The sequence below is a fragment of the Sapajus apella genome, unplaced genomic scaffold, assembly GCF_009761245.1.
Source record: "Sapajus apella isolate SASKATOON/1434 unplaced genomic scaffold, GSC_monkey_1.0 scaffold79, whole genome shotgun sequence".
NCBI classification, from domain to species: domain Eukaryota; kingdom Metazoa; phylum Chordata; class Mammalia; order Primates; family Cebidae; genus Sapajus; species Sapajus apella.
The window spans coordinates 1722361-1742803 of record NW_022437019.1 but is presented as its reverse complement, the minus strand read 5'-3'; the positions used below and the strand labels follow the sequence as shown (position 1 = coordinate 1742803).

The 20443-nt window shown below is 48.5% G+C and overlaps 1 protein-coding gene across 3 annotated transcripts in view; it reads right to left on the bottom strand.

Moving 5' to 3' along the window:
* Nucleotides 1-20443, bottom strand: part of SLIT3 (slit guidance ligand 3) — a 627018-nt gene that overhangs the window by 96068 nt on the left and 510507 nt on the right. For all 3 annotated transcript variants that reach the window (XM_032252688.1, XM_032252689.1, XM_032252690.1), the window contains 2 exons: nucleotides 9468-9611; nucleotides 8010-8173 (listed from right to left, as the gene is read on the bottom strand). In XM_032252688.1, the coding sequence (XP_032108579.1) occupies nucleotides 8010-8173; nucleotides 9468-9611 (308 nt within the window). The remainder of the gene's footprint in view (nucleotides 1-8009; nucleotides 8174-9467; nucleotides 9612-20443) is intronic.

Here is a 20443-nt window from a genome sequence, read left to right as displayed (position 1 = left end):
GAAAGACAGGAGGAAGCACAGTTTGCTCTTCAAGGCGATGAGCCTGGAGGCGTGCACCGGCTGGGCTGTGGCTGGGGACAGCCGCCTATTAAATGCATTTTCATTTTAATCAAGGTGAGAGCAGCCTGTAGTTAGCAGGAATCGCTCTCAGTAGTATAGTTGGATTATAACTGGTGGACCTCTGCAATGGAGCCACTGACCCATTTTAATGAAATGATTTTGCAATTAGATTCGATGGACTAATGTGTACTTTCCAGCATTTTTCCCCCTGCTGTTTTTGTTATTGCCCTGGTTTGTAATAATAAGGGGGTCGGAATGTGATATTTTATACAAGTGGGAGCCAGAAATGTTCATAACGGCGTATGTACATAACCGAAAAAGTTCGTTTCCCCAGTCAGAGCCAGCCCAAAATGCCATCTCCATCACTTCATATTTCATTACCGAAACTACCCAGGGTTTCTCAGAGCCATTTGTTATGCCTAATGCTCATAACTACCCAAAAGTATTTTTAACTTTTCCAGAGCTTTAAAAGTCAATTTCAATCTCCATGCATATTTGTCACTGCCAGAAATACTTAGTAGTAGAGGACCAACTGCAATAGGCTGTTGCTTCTTCTCCTTGGGGTGAGTTCAGACAGAAGAGATCCCGGAGGATTTGAAGAAGGGCCATAAAACTCAGCCTTGGCTGAAACTGGAAGAGCTGATGTCATCTGGCATCTTGCCTACTCCTGCCCCTGGAGCCCTCCTCCCCTTTCACGGGCAGCTCAGAACAACGACACTTGGTACGTGATTACAGACAAGCTTTAATAGATGGGCGGTGGGGGTAGGAGGTGGAAATTCCCAGCAATACAATTTTATTATCCATCCCTGCCCTACAGCCACTTCCCAGGAGGAACACATGTGACATCTGGATGACCATGGGTGTGGGACAGGTAGGGAGCCAAGCTCCCATGGTTTGAATGGACTTGGCTGGGTTGGGATCTGAGGCCAGCACCAGGTCCAGCCAGGATGGTTGCTGCCATCAACAGTATGCATTTGGTATCATCCTTTGGGCAGCCAGTTTGCTGATTGGGCCTCATAAATTCATTGTTAACGGATCATCATGAACCTGCTAACTCATGTGTTCAGAGCTCTCCTCCCTATTCCCAATATCCCTAAGATGAGTGGAATAAGAGAAAGGAGGAAAGCAGCAGGTAGAGGAATCGGGGGGAGCGTAAGTCCTGTCAGGCCTCATCAGCTTGAAAAGACAGTGACGTGAATAAGCAAAGGGTCATAAGTGATGAATGACTCAGGAGAACATTGTCAGGCACACAGACATCCGCTCATGGGCAAGGCTGGCAGACCAGCTGCCAGTGGCTGGAAGATGCCAACTGTTTTACTAGGAGTTTGGTCACCAGTTGGGCAGGGAGCTGTCCTAGTAAGCTATCCCCACTGGAGTCTATTATGAGTGCAGCCATCTGTCTGGAAACAGAGGGAAATACCCACGGTCGGAGGCTGGCACTGCCTCACCACAGCCTGTGGCTGTGGGCCAGTAAAGCACTGATGGAAGGGCATCATTTTGGACCCACTCCCAGAGGCCTGGGCCCAGCCACGTTGAGGGCAGTGCTGAGGACCTCAGAATGCTCCTCTCTGTGAGGCGGGAAAGGGAACTAACTTCTCCAGGCTAGAGGATTTGCTCTGTGTTAAACGGGATCTTTGTGTGTCCATGCTGGAGAGGAAGAGCCATTTGAATAATGCTTTCTGTCTTTCTTACCCAAGTCCTTTCTATTAACAGATGAAAGCCTGAAAGGGAGAGTTTAAAAAAATTTCAAGTCCCTATCAAATCAAGGTTTTAAAAATTTTCTATTTTGGGGCTGGGCATGGTGGTTCATGCCTGTAATCCCGGCACTTTGGGAGGCTGAGGCGGGTGGATCACCTGAGGTCAGGAGTTCAAGACCAGCCTGGCCAACATGGTGAAACCCTGTCTCTACTAAAAAATACAAAAATTAGCCGGGCACCTGTAATCCCAGTTACTGGGGAGGCTGAGACAGGAGAATTACTTGAACCTGGGTGGCAGAGGTTGCAGTGAGCCGTGATTTTGCCATTGGACTCCAGCCTGGGGAACGAGTGAAACTCCATCTCAAAAAAAAAAAAAAAAAATTTCTAATTCCAGGCAATGGGGTTGTCCACAGCTGAGAAGGTGGGTATTACAGCAGTACAATGCAGCCATTCTGGAGTCAGATGACCCTGGGTGAGTTAGTTAACCTCTCTGAGCCTCAATATCCTCATCTGGAAAATGGAACTTTAGATTTTGTGAACATTAAACAAGGTAATGATGTGGAACAGTTCACAGCCTGGCCTATAACAAGCACTTAATATATGTTAAAAATTTATTCAGAAATGGTTGGGCTCCTGGTTCTGAAGGGTGACCTCAGATGGAGGAGGTAATAACACCTCATGATAGGGGCCCAGGTCTCAGCTCCTAGTTCTGGAGCTAGGCTTTGGTTCCCACCTTAGCTCTCTCTTGCAGGATAGGACAAAGACTCCAGGACAGGAATGAACAACACAATCTTCTGGTTATACTGGGTCTAGGATTTATCAAGAAACAAGCAAAATAAGAGGTACCCAGATCCCTCTCTTTATTATCAGAGATAGCAGGTTTCCACATTCACATACACTCCCCTCCCCTGAAACTGAACTAGCACCAGATGAGGAGTCCACCACCTCTGTGTTAACTGTACTTTGAAGGTCAAAGAAACAGACTAGACTTTAGGTTTCATGGGGTTCAGAGACAGAGTTTCCATAAAGCATGGGAGTGAGGTTCAGAAGGAACCTCAGATTAGACCCAGTCTCAGACTCATGCCAGTTTCACCCATTCTCATGCTCACATTCATTTCAAATGACGTGAATACCAATAAAGGTGGTGGTGAGAGGCGTAGGGGGGTCACAAGCAGTAGGAATTCCCCTTTGGGTTAGCTGCCATTTGGAAAAATGACTTTGGGTTGGGACTCTCCCATGAAACCATGGGGCATATGCCTTGGATATACTTGTTCCCTTCCAATGGAAGAGGAGGCATAATAGTTTCTGAGCTTGAACCTAGTTATCACTCCTTGTCTGGCATCTAGACTAGATTTGGGGGAGGGTGACTCCATTCTGGGAAGGAGATATGGTTACAGATCTTAGTTGGGCCCCATTATGCTTCTACAGACCCATTTCCCCCTGTGTCTGCATCCTTTAAGACTCCTCCCCTCCTGCCCTTGGTGAGTTGAGACTGGGAGAGGTAGGTCTGGCAGGTGGTGGGCTGCGGTGCTCCAGAGCAGAGGAGAGGTGTCCAGCGGTGGTGGCGGCGGTGGCGGGCCATGCTGCAGGAGAGCACGGTGCTTTCCGCGGTGCTTGACAGAACCATGTTCCGTTTCCATCGTTCCACCACATGGTTAGATCAAGCACAAAGGAAAGCCCCGCAGCGACTGGTCAGAGTCAAGGTCAGGAAGCAGCATCAGAGAGAGGACAGGAGCGCTCAGAGGAAGCAGCGTGGAGAAGCGGAAGCCGGAGCAGGCCCCCACTGAGCGTGATTAGTACCAGGAGTGGGGTTCCACTGGAACGCTTCCGAAGAGAGCAGCCCCGCTGCCCCTGTGCCCCACCCCAGGGGAGACACAGTAGGAAGGGAGAAGAACAGGAGAGAAATCACGGGATGCCCACACTCAGGAGCTTCAGGGCAGCATGGTTCCTTCCCAAGGAATGAAAGAACACTCAGACATCTGTGATCCTATCACATGCCTGAACTGAGCCTCTAAACTCCATTCAGTCACACCAGTTGGTCTGACAAGACATTAAACTTAGCAAAGTATCTTCTGCATGCTTTGCAACGTAGGCCCAACCCCCTCAACAGCTGAGTGTTTCCATCACAGCCAATCCTCTATCCCCTTAAATCAAGAGACAATCCATAGTTCCCAGTGGTCTAGCAAACCTTCAATGCTCTTCTTTAGGAAAAAGCCCCCTTTGACATTCTACAGTTCAGGAGTCTCCTTAATATCCTTTGGGCTCACCAGAAATGCTCTGGCTGATAAACACTCATCCCAGATCATTTGAGGTTTAATATAGGAGTAGTGCGGCGTCAAAAGAAAATACATCTCTCGAGCCAGAGAGACAGATAGGAAAACCAATGGGGCCTGAGGGTTTGGATTAGAAACCTGCAATCACAGTTGTTTGAGAACGCCGACTTTCACAGAGATGGTGGCCAGTGAGCCTCATGATGAAGGGCCTCTTTTAGACTAAGAGAAGGAAGGACAGGGAAGCCAACTGATGAGCCCGAGGGGAAGATGCTGAATTCTGGGGTCCTTCTTGATTTCTTGCTATCTTCTTTGGCTGGAAATTATGGGAGTGAGCAGGATGAACCAATAACTACTGTCAGGATGCCAAGGGCCCAGGTGAGGGTACTCAGTTTTTATATTCCTATGTGTGATAGATCAGCGTCAGTTTCCATGCACCTGCTGACTTGGGACTTCCTCCCACTTGGGATTGGGCTGGAGATGCGCATCTTGAAGAAACTTCAGCTAAGGCCAGGTGACTGAGACCCTCTCTGACTGACCTCTGACATGAGGGCCAGTATCAACATTCTTCCATTATGTGTTTTTGGGACTGGGTGTATGCTCTAGATGGTCTCAGCATCTCAACAGTGCACAGGTTGTCTGCCATGATGGACCAGTTAGGAAGAGCCGGCCACAGCTCTGGGTCTGGCCTCTCCTCCTTCCTAACCCTCCCACAATGTGCACTAGAGTCAGCCACTAGAATCTGGACTCTGTTCTGCTTTGACATGGCTTTGCAGGGCTCTGTGAACACTCTGGTTCTGGGTCTTCAAATTTGAGTTTGATTAGGACCCTGGTAGCAGAGCAGGGAAAATCCATTCCGTTCGTGCAAACCCCCGCTCTCACCAAGCCTTAAAATCTATTTTTCTTTCTCTTTGCTTTCTTTCTACAAAAAGAAATGGAAGGATTTGTAGGTAAATTATCAAGAGTCTTCACAGTATGTCAGAAGTCCTGGGTTTCAGATCTTGCCCTGAAAATAATACTCAATACCTTAGATAAGATTTTGCTGCTGTGCGGACCTCAATGCATCCATCTCTAGAATAAACTGGATGACCTCTAAGGCCTCTAAAAATTCGGTCATTTCCTGAGTGCTTTCTTGCTGTTTGCCCTCTTTGGACATGGCATCACCACCCTCTGTACTTTTCAACAAGTTTCTTCTCATACAAATCAGGAAGGCATGAGGGAAGACAGACAGCACCCTGCAACGGCCAAGTGCTCCCAGGGGTGGGTTGGGGTCCCAGGCAGCCAGGTGGAGCCTTTTCGGGAGGACTTAATCTGATGGTCATGTTGTGCCAGCCAGCAGCAGCATATACCTTTAAGCTGATCCTGCTGCCCAAGGCGGCGGATGCAGCTGATAGAGAGAAGCAGACACAGGCAGCTGGGAAACCAGACGCCCTGCCTAAGGAGGGGCGGGATGCATTATGGAGCAGCCCTCAAATTGCCTCCTAATTACATCAGCTGTCTTTTCAATGGGGGTGCTTTTAGGAGAAGGTAAAATACAGAGTTATTATCTGTCACATCCAGTCTGTGTCACCTGCCCCCCTTTCTTTCCTCTGGAGCTTCCTGGAAACACAGAGTTTTAGATCTATGATTTTTTTTTTTCTTTTCCCTTCAAGGCCAAGGCAGGTCTGGAACCCCGTGTTTCTCAAAGCTGAGGCCTTTGGAGCTCAGGAGTCATGCTTTCTTTGCAACGACGTAAAATAAAAGCACACAGAGTGCTACGTGTCAGGCTCATGCTGGCTCCAAACATCTCTACTTTTTAGGAATAATCTTTCTGCTTAGTATTGATTTTTTTAAAAAAGATATTTTAGACAGAGTCAATCCAAGAACCCAGCTCCTTCTCCGTTTCTTTGTAAAAATGTTCAACCACCCCTCCCCCACATAGGAAATGCAGCCAGGATCCCATAGATCTACAGGTAGGAAGACAGTGGCGGAGCCAGAGTTAGAACTAAGCTCAACCGCTCCGTAGGTCCACTTTCTATTTTCCTTTTCTCCTACTTAGTTCTTTCTATAACCCCACCCCCACCTTGCTACCCCCAACACCAGCCCACAGTCATGCCTAGCAAATTGCCAAGACTGTGATTCTGGGGAGACACCAGTCCTTGGATCCTAAACTGACTCTTTCCCTGCTGTGCCATGCAGGGCCACGGCATCCATCTGGGGTCCAAGGTATTAACGGGATACTTATGAGACCAAAGGGTCATCAAGGTTGGCAGACAATACCCTCCCCTCCTCTGGCTCTCACTGTCCCTCTTTGTGAGTACCACTGCTTGTCAGAGCTAATTAACTCAGCTCTGGCCAGACAATGGTAGGAATAGAGGCCTGAGTCATAAGGAAAGGGCCTGGGGAAAGGACGAAGTGCCTTGGGTGAGATTTTCTTTCCAGAGATGTTGCCAGGCCCAGGAAGGAACCCGAGGACAGTGTTCAGGGAATGGGTAGGGGTGGGGGCATGAGAACAGGGAAGGAGGTCATCCAAGCAGCTTATTGTCCTTCCCAAATACTCCGTCTCTCCTAGATGCTGCATGGTGTGAGCAGCAAAACAAACCTGAGGTTCAGTCCTGCCTCCGCTGTTTGCTGGCTTGTGACCGTGGAGTGTCCCTTCACCTCTAAACCCTCAGTTCCCTCTCCTTTAGAGCGAAGACCTCTCCTACTGACTTCCCAGGACCACTGGAACAAGCAAAGAGGACTACAGGCCTTCAGCACCATGCTCATCACAGGTGAAAGACTGCTCTCGTAATCGACACCATCATTCTAGGGAAGGCAAATTGGTACCAACTTCTCACAGTGCCACAAAGTCCCTGCATCATCTCCAGGCCCTCCCAAGGTATTTGTTTCTGTTAACAAAAGTTAAAGAGCTAAAGTTTATCATCCTGGAGACCTTGGCTAAAGAATTTGACTTAAAGGACAAGAAGATGTTGTGAGAAGCAGAAGTCCACCCGCTGGTCTTCTCCCAGTGACCTCTCCCCACACCGGGATTCTCCCCAGGAAGACTCGCCTGCATCAGAAGCTCCTGGGCAGGGGAAGAACTGCTCTTGCCGCCAGACAGACTGTGAGGGTTGGCTACAACCCACCTCGGCACTTTGTGTGATCAATCTCTCACCACTGGGGGCACAATGCAGTTTGGTGATTTTTTTTCCAGTAGAAAAGGACACAAATGATAGTAATTTTTAGCTGCCTGTTCATGTAGCTGTCGGGTCAAGGAGAGCTACTTCTCTTTCCAAGATGGGCTGAGAATTCCCCTGCTGTTCTCCCCCATGTCCTTCCTGGGTGCAGTGAGAAGGAAGGTTTCTAGAGAGATCCTGGGCATAGAAGAACAAGGCTTTGTTTCTCCCCAAGCACGACTCTTTACCGTTCTCTCCATGCTCAGAACACAGTAGTCTGCGGTGGACAAGATAGCTAGGGAAAGTGCTATTTGTGAATACGTGAAACCTATAATATACTGTGGTCAAAGGGTTGTACCACAGTCTGTCTCCAAAGGGAGTGGGAGGTCCCCAAGATTACACACCGTCTGTAGCCTCGCCTGAGCGATATTTATTTCTCTATTTGCCCTTTGGAAACGAGAAAAATAAATCTTAGCCTGTACCAGGCACATGTGCAAAGGCTGCCCCAGCCCCACCTTCTACCTAGCTCTTGGAGACATGCTGCTGCATGAGTTCTGTCTCCCCTGCAACCGCCTCCCCCTCCCCATGCCTTTATTTTGTGTGTGTGTGTGTGTGTGTGTGTGTGTGTGTGTGTGTGTATGTGTGTGTGTCTCTGTGTGTTTTATTTTAAATCCATAAGGTAATTGGTTTTCTGCAGGGCTAACTGAATTTCTCCAATTTAATTTGCAAAGATGCTCCCCAGGAGCCATTACAGTGCTCGCTGTCCTCCAGATTGGATTATTGGCCTCTCTGGGGTTGCTGTTTTCTGAGTCAGAAAGCGGGGCCCAGCCCCGTAACCTGATTACCTGAGCAGCGGAACTTCTTGCTCTTGATCTGGCTGATGCGCTTGTTGGCGAGTCGGCGTGGGCTGCTGCAGCGGGCCCCGCTTGTCTCAATGGGGTTGTCCTGGAGGTAGTCAGCCAGCCACTTCAAGTGGCAGTCGCACACAAATGGGTTTTGGGCTAAGTGGCTGTGAGAGGGATGGGGCCGTTAATCAGGAGAGCCAGCGTGTCTCGATCCTCCACCATCACCACCCTGCCTTGCACTGGGCCCCTGGCAATCCAGTGCAAGGATGCCTCCCCCCACCACCTCCTTTTCATCACCCCAGGAGGCCTTGGCGGGAGTGCTAGTCTCAGATAGGGCTCAAAGAGGGGGTCTGAGGCCCGCTGTCTGCAAAAGACAGTCACAGATGCAGCTAGCATCTGGTCTGGGGAATTGGTCTCCCAGCTCTTCCCACTTGGGGCAGGGTCCACCACTGACCGCTTCTACTCTTACCCACAGCGATTCTGACAGGCAAACCCAGTTGTGGGCTTAGAGTTTGCACTTGGGGTAGAATGCATTTTATTTCTCTAAGCTCGGTGACACTAGGCACATAAAGCAGCTGGCACGGCGCCTGGCATATGGTGGGTATTCCATATATAGCAGCGGGTATTGTTGTAATTATCCTTATCATCATAAGAGCACCATGGGTTTTGCTTCCCCAGCTCAGTAAGAAAAACTGTGAAGCACTGAACACAGTGTTTGGCACGTGGTCAGTGTCAATATATGGCCACTGCTCTTACTGTGTCTTGGTTCCTGTCTCTGGCTACAGGGACAATAAACATCAGATGACTTACAGGGTCTCCAGAAGCCCACAGTCTAATTGCAGGCTTGGGCCTGGGGCTGGGGTCTATGCCTGAGGCTGGAGCCATCAGAAAATGGGCTGAAATCTGTACTTGGATGTCATCTATTTAAGTAAAACGTTTATGAATATCTGCAGTGGATGGAAGTGAGGAAATACTTCCCTAAGAGGAAGAGTGCCCACCTCAGAGGCTTGGTTTTACAGGGTGGGCAGGAGTGCGCTATTTGCAGAAATGGAGTCTGCTCGGAATACAGGAACCACAGGGGTTACGAAGGTAGCTCAGGACCTCCTTCGCCTGGATTCAAAACCTGCTCATTGCTAGCTGTGTGACCTTGAGGAAGTTACCTAAGCGTTCTATGCCTTGGTTTCCTTCCATAGACACGAGGGATAATAACAGCATCACACAGGGTGGTTGTGAGGCTTAAGGGCTTTAAAACAGGATAAATACTCCGTGTGGTGTCAAGCGCTGTGTAAGTGCTTGGTACAGCTAAGCTATTCCTATTTTTATGATTCTAGCTTCACTGCAGGCTCTAGAACTCCTCCTGGATGTGCTTGTCCTGCCCTCATTCGGGTGTTTTCCATGATGGGCATTTGGGTCTCCTGCTGCTTGGGCACCCACTGGCACCCGAGGCAGTGTACTCACAGCGTCTGGATGGACTGCAGGGGGGCGAAGAGCCCCTTGCTGATGGTCTGCAGCTTGTTGTCGTACAGGGAGAGCAAGTTGAGGTTCTGCAGGTCCTGAAACGTGTTCACCCGCAGGCAATTGATCTTGTTGGCGTTGAGGAGGCTGCAAGCAGGAGAGAGCCTGGTGATTCACTAATCCTGGTAATTATCTGCGGGGCATGGGCTGCACCTGCAGGGGATGGGCTGCAAAGCTCCCATCACTCATCCTTGCAGCCTTGAGCTCCTGCTGCGGAACAGAAGAGAGCGAGACCTGCCTTCCTGTGTCTACCGAAACCCCAGACACTTCTGGGCACCTGCACCCGCTGTCACCACAGACACTGTCCCACGCACTGCTATTACTTGGCGCCTTCTCTTGCACACATGACCTTGAAGGAAGACCTGAAAAGGCACCCTAAGTGCTTCACTTTCTGTTTTAGGATTCAGAGCTTCCAGAAATCGAAAAGGAAAAAAAAAATCATTTGGTATAATTGTTTTAGAGCTTTAGTTGACTGACTACGGGCAATTAGATTCAGATTATTCCTTACAGTTCTTTTGTCACTGATCCTATTGGCAATGTGATGAAAGTTATAGGTCATCCTCCCAGAAAAACTGCATTATATGTAGGCATGTATGTGTGCACACACATGAATTCTCTCTCATACACACGTGTGCACACCCACACAGAGCACAGAGTCCCATGTAGTTTGACCTTGGCCCCTTTCCCCAACCTCATCCTAATCCCACTCACCCAAAACTTACTACCCTTAAGTCCCACCACTGCCTTTTTTTTTTTGAGATGGAGTCTTGCTCTTGTCGGCCAGGCTGGAGTTCAGTGGCGCGATCTCGGCTCACTGCAGCCTCCATGATTCTCTTGCCTCAGCCTCCCGAGTAGCTGGGATTACAGGCATGCACTACCACGCCCGGCTAATTTTTGTATCTTTAGTCGATACGGGGTTTCACCGTGTTGGCCAGGCTGATCTCGAACTCTTGACCTCAGGTGATCCACCCGCCTCGGCCTCCCAAAATGCTGGGATTACAGGCCTGAGCCACCGCACCCAGCCCACCACTGACTGCATTTTGGTTCCTCAGACACACCAGGAGACTCTTCCCCAGGACCTTTGAACACCCTCTTTACCTTATTTCGGCAGGGCTTCCTTCTTTTCCTTCTGTGCATTGTAGCTCAAATGTCCCCTGCTCAGAGAGGCCTGCCCTGACCCCCTCATCTACAAGGGGACCCTCACCCCGTTATTGTCTCCCACACCCCCCTGTTTATTTCCTTTCTGGCACTCATCGTGATTTGTGATTATAGGATATTTGTTTCTCATTTACCTCCGCATAGGACCAGGAGCTCTATCATGGCACCAATGACATCTGTTTTATTCCTCCTTTTCCTCTTGGTGTGTATTCTTTACGAAGATGTATACTAAACTCCATGTGCAGCTTTAGGGGTCTTCCTTCTCTAAGGTGTCACCCATCTCCCCTCACCCCTTCCACGGTCAGACTTCCTATCCACAAGGGATCATGTTTTTAGCGCTTCAGACTCCCTAAAGAAGCATCACAGGAAGCTGCCCTTTGGATGGAAATCTGGGAAAGCAGAGGATGCCATGAGGGTGACAGAGAGTTTTCCAGAGCAGGGCTGGCAAGTCAAGCACATTGAGATCCTAAGAATTACCTTTACTTACCCTAGATTGACTAGGTGTGCCTGGGAGCCAGTGCAAAATCATTTCTCACCCCCTCTCAAATGAAACTGGGGGAAGAGGAAGATGAACTAACCAGCAGAAATGTTGAATTTCAAAATTTTTACTTTCAAGGCTGCCTCAGCCCTTCCCTGGTGGGGAATGACCCATGAGATCCATCCCGGGCTGGCCTGCCTCACGAGTCTCTCCATACCAGGACCCGGGGGGTTGCAGTTGGCAATGGTGGGGCTGCCCATGGTGCTAAATCATCCGTGCCACCTCTCCCTTGCTGCAGGCCCCATCCTCCCCATGGTCCCGGTGTACTCGCGTGCAGGCAAGCAGCTGTGGTAGTGACAAGTGGAAGAACTGTCTGTTTAATCTGGCTAATAATGGGCAAGGTCCCAAGGGTTCACACAGATGTCCTCCTGCCTGGCAGTGGAAAAAAATGCTCATACTGCTAGAATACTTTCTGTGTTTTCCAGAGTGCTTTCCCAGTGACCCACTGTTCTCACAGGAACCCGGGCAGATGGACAGAGCCTGCCTCACAAGTGACAGGGGAGGAAACTGAGGCTGAGAGTTTGGTGGGCATGTGTAAGGTCACACGTTTCTAGGGAGCATGCTGGAAATGGTTACGATAATTGAGTTCTCTAAAGGGCTCAGTTTCTTCTTTACGAATGTCTTGTCTACCCATCCTGTCTGTCTATACTCTTTGCAACACTCCCCCCAACCAAATTCCTATGCTTTGTATATTAAATTTAGTCAATGTCACTGCATTTTGGGGACATTTGAAGGAAATATGATAGAGCCGAGAAACAGGGAGAAGAGCCAGAGGACCGAACAGAGCCCAGCGACCGGGGCTCAGGAATGGACCCTTCACACACACAGTGTTTTGATTTTTTTTTTTAAGTGCACACATGGTAAGTGTTTTGTTCTAAACTTTGACATTCAGGGCCTTCTGAGTACATCATCTTGTCAGGAAATGCTGAACTAATCAGTACACAGCAGGTTAGAGGTGCCTATCTGATGACCTGAGGATAGAATCCTTCTTGCGACATTTTGCATCATGCCACATAAATGTGTTTATTCAATCCTCCCTGTGTTTTAAAAATTGGAAACTTTCATACAACACACACACACACACACACACACACACACTCTCTCTCTCTCTCTCTCTCTCACACACACACACACACACACACCCTATACCATACCACACCAGATTTCTATTTTGTCTTGAAAAACAAAATTCAGGAGTATTGGCCATCCCGGGTTTCCTGGAGACAGCCATGGAGTAGCTGTCCCCTTTAGATGGGACATATGCTTTTTGCCACAGTCCTCACTACTCCCTATTGTGTCCCCTTCACAAGTTTACATGACCTTCCTTGCCGTAGTGGGCATTTAGGTTTAAAACCCCAGTGCATATTCATGAGCCCAACTGTAGCACTTGGTTCTCGGGCATATTAGGCACTAGACAGGGAAGATGGCCATGGGGAGAAGGAAATGGCAATTTAGACTTGCCTTCATACAAACTAAATGCCACCCTGGCAATGCCTCCTCACTCATCAGGCCTAAATATAGGCTCTTTTTTTGCTCATCCGGATGCTTCTTTGTTTCCTACTGCTCCTTGATCTCTCCGCATGGGATGTTACTTCAAACATGGAAGGCATCAAAACAACCCAGGCTGGCAGAATTACTAGGCAAAGACAGCCCAAGGTACGGGGCTTATGAAGCACGGAGCAAAAGAAAAAAGGGCAGAGTCTTCTGGTCATTCATTCTCTCCCAGGATGCTTGGCTCCCTCAGGCGAGGTGCATAGGTGCAGGGAGAGATACAATTAAGCTGCTTATCCAGAATTAGATGCTGAGGACAGCCACACTGGTCCCCAGCATCAGCAAGATCTAACAGCCTGTCTTTGTGCCCTCTTTCCTTTGGGAGGAAGGCTGGCAGCTACTCAACTCAGCCCGGCTTCCATGAAAGAAGCTCTTAGCTATTTGGTATGTGGACAAGAGTTGGAGGGGAATTTTAAAAGCACCATATTATGGAGCAAATAGAGAGTAAACAAACATTTGGAATGAGGCTTAGCAGTTCTATAAGGAATTCTGAACACAGGCCTCCCTCTTTCACTGGAGAGACGGATTCTCCCTCTTTGCAGCAGAGATTCCAGGATGCTTGCTCTGTCCCGGCTCATCCCGCTTTGAGGAGCAGTGGTGTAACTGCTGTGTGCATCCTCTCTAGAGACATCTCTGTGTGCTTTTCTCAAGTACTTCCCAGGCACTATCTTATTTAACCCTCATAAGAGCACTGATTACCTTCATTTTTTCCAATCAGGAAACTGAGGTTTGGAATGGTGATGGATTCAAGGTCCCCCAGCAATAAGTGAAGCTCCAGCCTGTTTCACCCCAAAGCCAGCTCTTATCTACTACTTAAAGTCTATATTCTCTTTTCCATTTTCCCTGTGTGTGAGAAGTGGCTATTTTTGCTAGCCTTGACTGTACCTGGGCATGCTTCAGGGGCACAAAGGTCTGGTTGGGTTTGGAAGATTCTATTCGCCTCTTGGGAATGCAGAGGCATCTGAAGCCCTCCTGACTCCCAGGAAGGAGCCTCAGCATGGGATGCTGATCAAGCCTTCATTGGCGCAAGTGGCAGGTTCTTTAGTGAGTGGCTTGAACCTGTACAAGGCAAGGCTTCCACCTTCAGGATCATCGGCTGAATGGCAATGTGTGAGTGATATGCCTGCCTCTGTGCTCTCCTTACTCTGAGCAGGCCCAGGGACAGCTATAGGACAGAGATAATAGCAACAGCACACAAGCTGGGATGTCCCAGCTGGCCTCATTCAAGAGGCTGCCTGGTACTCAAACTGACAACTGTGACATCCCAGCTCTAGACCCCACCTCAGCCCAACCTGCTGTTGGATGCAGTGAGTCAGGCAGATGGGAAGTACCTGATGAATACTGTACTCATCAGTATTTTCCCAGATGCAGATCCAGTGAATTTTTGGGACCACCTGCTCCAGACCTATCTCCCAAAGGACACTTGGCGATCACATAAATGAATAGAGAGGGAAGGCTGAGATGATCAGAACAGGTGACCCACAACCACCAGGTGAACAGCAGGGGCTACATGACCTAACAGGTAATGCCTATGAAATACTTCACAAGGCCAGGCACTCCCATTTAATCTCCTGCTGACAGGTGACACTTCCGGGACTCAGAGAGCTTAAATAACTTTGACCAGAGTTCCACAAGCAGTAAGTGGCAGGATAGCATTTGGACTCATGCCATCATAGTCCAAAGATTTTTGTTTCCAATCATCATGCTGTCCTGAGGGCCGGTCCCCTCTCACTAAAGGCCTGAGGGAGCCACCTGAGGCTGATGGGGGCTGGTGGTGGCACCCTTTTTGCAGCCACTCCCTGATTTTACAATCAGGTAGAACAAAAGCAAAAAGAGCCATGCTCCCGTCAGAGGAAATTAAGGAGAGTGGCACATTGGAGAGTGGGAGCGCATGTACAGCACCTTCTAAATTTATTTCCTGGTGTGAGCTCTAGGAGCCCCTCTGCCACCCCCTGCCTTGGAGCACTTTCAGCTGCCACATATGTTCCACGTCAAGAGGTATTAGCACTCAGCCCACTAACCAGCCTAGCTGTGCTGCTGAGAGATCTTGCTTTCCGGGAGCTGTGGCCTTCAGGAAAAGCAAGGCAGAAAACAGAAGCCACTGGGAGTCACAAAGCTGGAGCTTGAGGGGAAAAATGAAATGCCCATGTCAGGCCCAAGGAGAACCTCGTAACTCAAGTCTTCCTGCTAGGGGACGGGGATTGGCCTATGCAGAAAAGTCCCAGGTGTTCTCATCACTGGTAGCAGTTTCCAGCTTTGTTCATTTGGAGTCCAGGTAGCAAGGGGAGATGGGCCCACAGGGGGGAAACCAGGTCCATTCTGATCCACTAAAAGGACCCACCACACCCAGGCTTTTGAAGAGCCCCATGGGGCAGAAGATCGCTGAGCCCTACTATTAGCTACTGCCTTTGCTCTGATTCACCCTTGAGTGAAGATTCCCTCTGGAGCCCACAGGACTTTTTGGCAAAGTTTGGAAAACACAGACATCTGGAGTCAGGCTTAACGATCAATTGCATCGAAATCATGTTGGCAAATCCAGCAATTCACATGTTGACTCTGTGGCCCAGTGCAATCATTCTGGTGGCGTTTATAATCTCCACACTTGACCAAGGGTCTGTGGAGGACACTGGTTCTGTTGCTTCTCCCATTTCTATGGTATTTGTCTGGAAATGCTGAAAGCACATTCCAAACTCCAGAGTGCAAGGCCTCCTCGGAACACTGGTGCCAAGAAAGAATGCAGTGGCCCCTTCCAGGAGAATGGATGAAGCTCTTCCAGAAAAGACCATGGGATGGGAAGATGGGCCCAGGCTCCTGCCAAGAAACATGCTCTGTGGGCCTTCTTTTCCTAAAGCAGGGCTGGGGAGTCCATTTCTTATTTCATGAACACTCGGATGCAGATACCCAACAGGAAAAAGATGGCACCAACAGGCATCCAGCATAATCCTTTCTCTAGCTCCTTTAGTAGGAGAATAATTTATAAAAAGTGGGTTGTAAAGGCTCTTTGTTATTTAAAAAAGTGGAAGTAGTTATAACCTCTACACATCGGCATGAACTCTTAGTGAGGACACCATCTAGGGGAGCTATTCTGGACCTCTAATTCAGCTGCAGGATATAGAGTCAAACCTCCTGCATTCATATGCCGTCCTTTTTATTTCCCTAGTATAAACCCTCCATCATCCTGAACTTCTTTATCCATTAATTGTAATAAGGACCGCTCTCCCACCTTAGAACATTATGTTCTCATCCTTTCCCTATAAAATATGGGGATTTAGACCTTCAGCAACCTGAGGCCAGTTGTGGGGAGGAACCCAATGATGGCTGATGCAATGAATTCTGAGCCTGGCCAGAATCTTCTCTGTGCTTGCAAATGGGTACTCTAGGCCACGTTATGCTACACACTCAAGAGGAAACAGGAGGAGCCCTCCAAGTCCCAACTAGGGGCAACAATGACTCTTTCCTTCTCTCCTGTTGGTGACTGCACTGCTTGTCAAGGGCTGTGGGTTGTCATGGTGATTCCTGACGCAAGAGTAACCATGCATGCAGCAATGCCATCGGGCGGCCTATCTGAAAAACAAGACCTTTTTCTACTCCAGAGACACAGGAGGGCGCTAGGAATGGGCCGGAAGCCATTGGGTTTTCCGAAGGGAAACAGATGAAAGCTGAGACTTCCCAAGAGACCATAAAGGGACAATTATTATTTGGTCACCAGATCAAGTGATCTGACGTATTGTGGCTTGCCCATTCCTTCCCTCATGACTATTAGGGTGGTAACTTTCCTATCTGATAGCCACATGGTTACCAATTGGTCCTTTAAATGGGGGTGAACCATTCATTTAATCACTAGCATGGAATGATTCCAGAATTTAACTGTCCAAGGGCTTTCCAGGTACACAAGAGAGGGAAGAACCCCTCCTCAAGAATGCATCACCATGTCAGTCTGCTTCTTCCACTGGAGAGAATTCTCATTGTCCCACCTTGCCTGGGTCTGTAAACACAAGCAGCTCCTTGATTCTCCTCTCATAGGGATCAGGGCAGACATTAGTGGGCTGATGACAATGAACTAGAGAAAGTTCCATGGACACAGAGCCATAACTTATACTGAGCCATAACAAAAGGAGTTGATCTGCAGTTCAGCAGCACCCTCTCTGTGGCTTGAGCCATTGAGAAATTCTTGCTCTGCATATCAAAAAAACTGGCTCTGCAGATCTGCCTGTGACTGGGTAAAGCAGAAGCCTCTGGAAGGATGTGCTGTGGTTAAGGGGATGGACAGCCCAGGTTCCAATCCTGGTTCCATCACTTACATGCTAAGTGACAATGGTCAAGTCACTTAACCCTCAGTTTCCCCATCTGTAAAACGGGCCTTTCCACAATACTTTCCTCTGAGCATTGTGGTAAAGGTTAAATGAGATGATGCACATGAAATCGCTTAGCAGTTTCAGGTCCTGAAGCATATTAAGTATTCAATAAATGTTAGCTGCTATTATTAGCAGTAGTAAGTAGTTCTTGTGAAACAGCTGGTGGGGGAAAGTGAACTATAGGGAGTGAAGTTTTGCTCACTGCTCTGTAATTGGCATGTTGCTTGGCAAACTCTGAGAGCTTCAAATGGTCTTGTCTGCCCTCCAAGAAAATTAAACAACAGGCGCTAGAGTTGTCTTAACTTATTCCAGCCTGAAGACAGTCTGGTTTGCTTTAAGACCACCTGGAGCAGGTTTAAAAGCTTCCACCTCAAATGTCTGCCCTCCCCACTTAAGTGACTTTCCTATGCATGTCACATGATGGATGAGCACTAAATGAATGCTCCTTATTCCCTGGAGGGGAGCTATAACAGTGCAGCTTGCTGTCCATCAGCGGAGGAAATGACAGCCTTTTCCTGCTTTAGGGAGGAGGGACCTCTGAGCTACAAGGTGAGGGATCTCAGGGCACAATGCTGGCTGCCCACAGAGGATCACAATCTTCACAGATGTCCCAGAAGCCTGTGAGCCTGGGTGGGCAGGGCACTAGAAAGGAGCAAGACCATTCACCTTGAGCTTCCAGGGAGGAGGAAGACAGGTCACTTCTATAATAATTGAGCTGCTCCCATTCCTGGAGTTTGGATCATGTGCTCAGTGATATGTCCTCTTCTCACTTTGGGTTCTGAGATGCCTCCATGTGGGATATTTCAATTCTAAACATACTTCCCAATGTCCAAACAGGAATCAACTCACTTCTTAGCAGCCAGTTTTAAGGAGAAAAGCTGGTAGATTACCTTGCATCCCCTAAACACAATAAGGGTTGCTAGTAAGAAACAATAAAGGCGTGTTTTTACAATGAATGGCTGCAGGAACTGAACATGTTTAGCATTAATTATAGGGAGACATACTAGCTATCTGCAAACATCCAAAGACAATGATAATCGAGTTTTCTGAGTTTTCTAGAAACCATTACTGACATTTAGTATAAGAAAGAGCTTTCTAAGCTTTCTACTAGGCAGTGAGGGCTTATCAGAGGAACCATCAGCAAATAAGTGACGGGGGATTTGTGAGAGCACATGCGGGAGGGATTCTTATCCTAGCCAGGTAGGAGGCTGTGCTTGGAGCCCTGAGCTTCCTTTGAATGTTAAGATTTTGGAACTTAAACTAAAGGAGGTAACTCTTGTGAGGCTCTAGGAGACTGAGGGCGGAATATCATGTTTAGGACAGCTAGGGCTTGTCCTTGTAGATGCATTTGCTGTAGCCTCTAAAAAACGGAGACATTCTCCCCAGAATGGCCAAGAGTTTTGGGCATTACCCAAAGGAACACTCCAAGAAAAGCCTCCAAGGAGGCTGGCTGTGTACATATTGGACTGGGCAAGCTTGATAGGATGGCCGAAAAGTCCAGAGGAGTGGGGAAAGAGGGTAGGCAGGCAGGAGAACCAACTACAATGCACCCACTCGATTACCACCAGCATCGCAGCAAGTGCCAGAAAGGAAGTGTCCAGGGCCACTTCATGTGGCAGAGACAGTTCAGCTTTGCCAATACCAATTATTTGAGAGATGGAATGAGAAGAAAAAGTGCAAACCTCTCACAAAGAGCCTTTGAGTCAAAGGAGAGAGAAAATTACCCAGACTACCAGGGTATTCTAATGAGAGCCTTCTTATCAGTGTTTCTAGTCTAACAGAGAGAAATCCAATCTACAGCAGGCTGAACACTAAATTAGATCAAATCAGGGCCTGCTTTCCAGCCACATAATGGCAGGTCAAAACCCAATGACAGCTGCTTGAGTCCCAGTTACTGATTCTTTCTGGAAGGCCTGCCTGAGTTGTGTCAACTCTTGGTTTCAAGAGAGGGGAGATGCTTCTTCTTTACCCCAAAATGCTCGATTCCATCTGCTCAAAATGGTGACATTAAACTGGAACTGCCTTCCCAGCCCATGCAAAGTCCTCATAGTTCGAATAACCTCATGACTGCTGTTAGCTTGGAGCTAAGATACATGTCTTTTTCAATATAGATGCACTGGGCGAGGCCCTGTGATGCACATTCTGTGTCTCCTTAATGTGTGCAAGGGCATTTTCCTTCCTGCACATGAACACACAGGTTATAAAAGGAAAATCACACCAGCCTGGTGGAATGCAACACTGCCAAATCCACCTCAAGGTGGATGCTATTGTTACTCTTCTTTCAAGGGGTTAATAGCTACCGTTAACCAGCCTTATGGTGGCAGTTATAACTTACAGTTTCTTTGCTACAAGCAAAGAATACCATCTGTGAAACACCCAGCTCCCTGCAGAGCCCTGGCCTGTCATTCTAACAGATAGCCTTAAAAGCCCACCAAAAGCTGGGACTGTTGAACAGGAATATGCCCACCCAGAGACACACAGAGCGAGGCAGATGTGAAGACAGAGTTGGGGGAGATGCAGAGAAAAAGAGACATTTCTCTCTCTTGCTTTCAACTTCACTGAAACAAGCCTGGCTGTCGGTCTGACAGACCTGCTCACTGGAAGCTTGCTGGGCTTCTTACGCCTACATAATTCACATTATTGTGTGTTCTGGGAGAATCTGTCCAGAGCTGAGTCTTAAAGGACATGGGAAGGGTAGAGGAAACATGAGAAGAAAGGGCTGGAGGAAAGCTCTCTCTTCCTCTTTCTTGAAGAGTCCGTGGGCATCAACCATATAAAATGTGTCAACCTCTCTCCCTCTTTGCTCTTGTGCCTGCCATGCCTTTGGAGACCCAGCTTGAGCCCTGGCCCACAAACCCATGCTGTGGGTCCTCTGAACAGCACATGGGAGGTGGGGAGGTGACAGGCCTCTTTCTCACTGCTTGCGACTTGGAGGTAACTTTAAAAAGACACACACACACACACACACACACACACACACACACACACACACACACTCTCTCTCTCTCTCTCTCTCTCTCATCTGCACACCTCTGTAAACATACGTCATATGCCATTTAGAGGGCTGGGAGGTAGCTGAATGAAGGGCATGGCCATGTAGGTTCTTATCCAGCTTCCATACCCATTCCGCTGTGTGACTGGGGAGAGTCATGTACCTCTCTGAGACCTGGTCTTCTCCATCGCTCAAGATCAGGTCCTAATACCCAGAGGAACTGTGATGGCCACAGAGCAAATGTGCCCAGGCATGCACACGCATACACATTCCCACAGCCATGGTACATGTGTGTAGATGCTACAGCTGCCTCATCACAAATCAG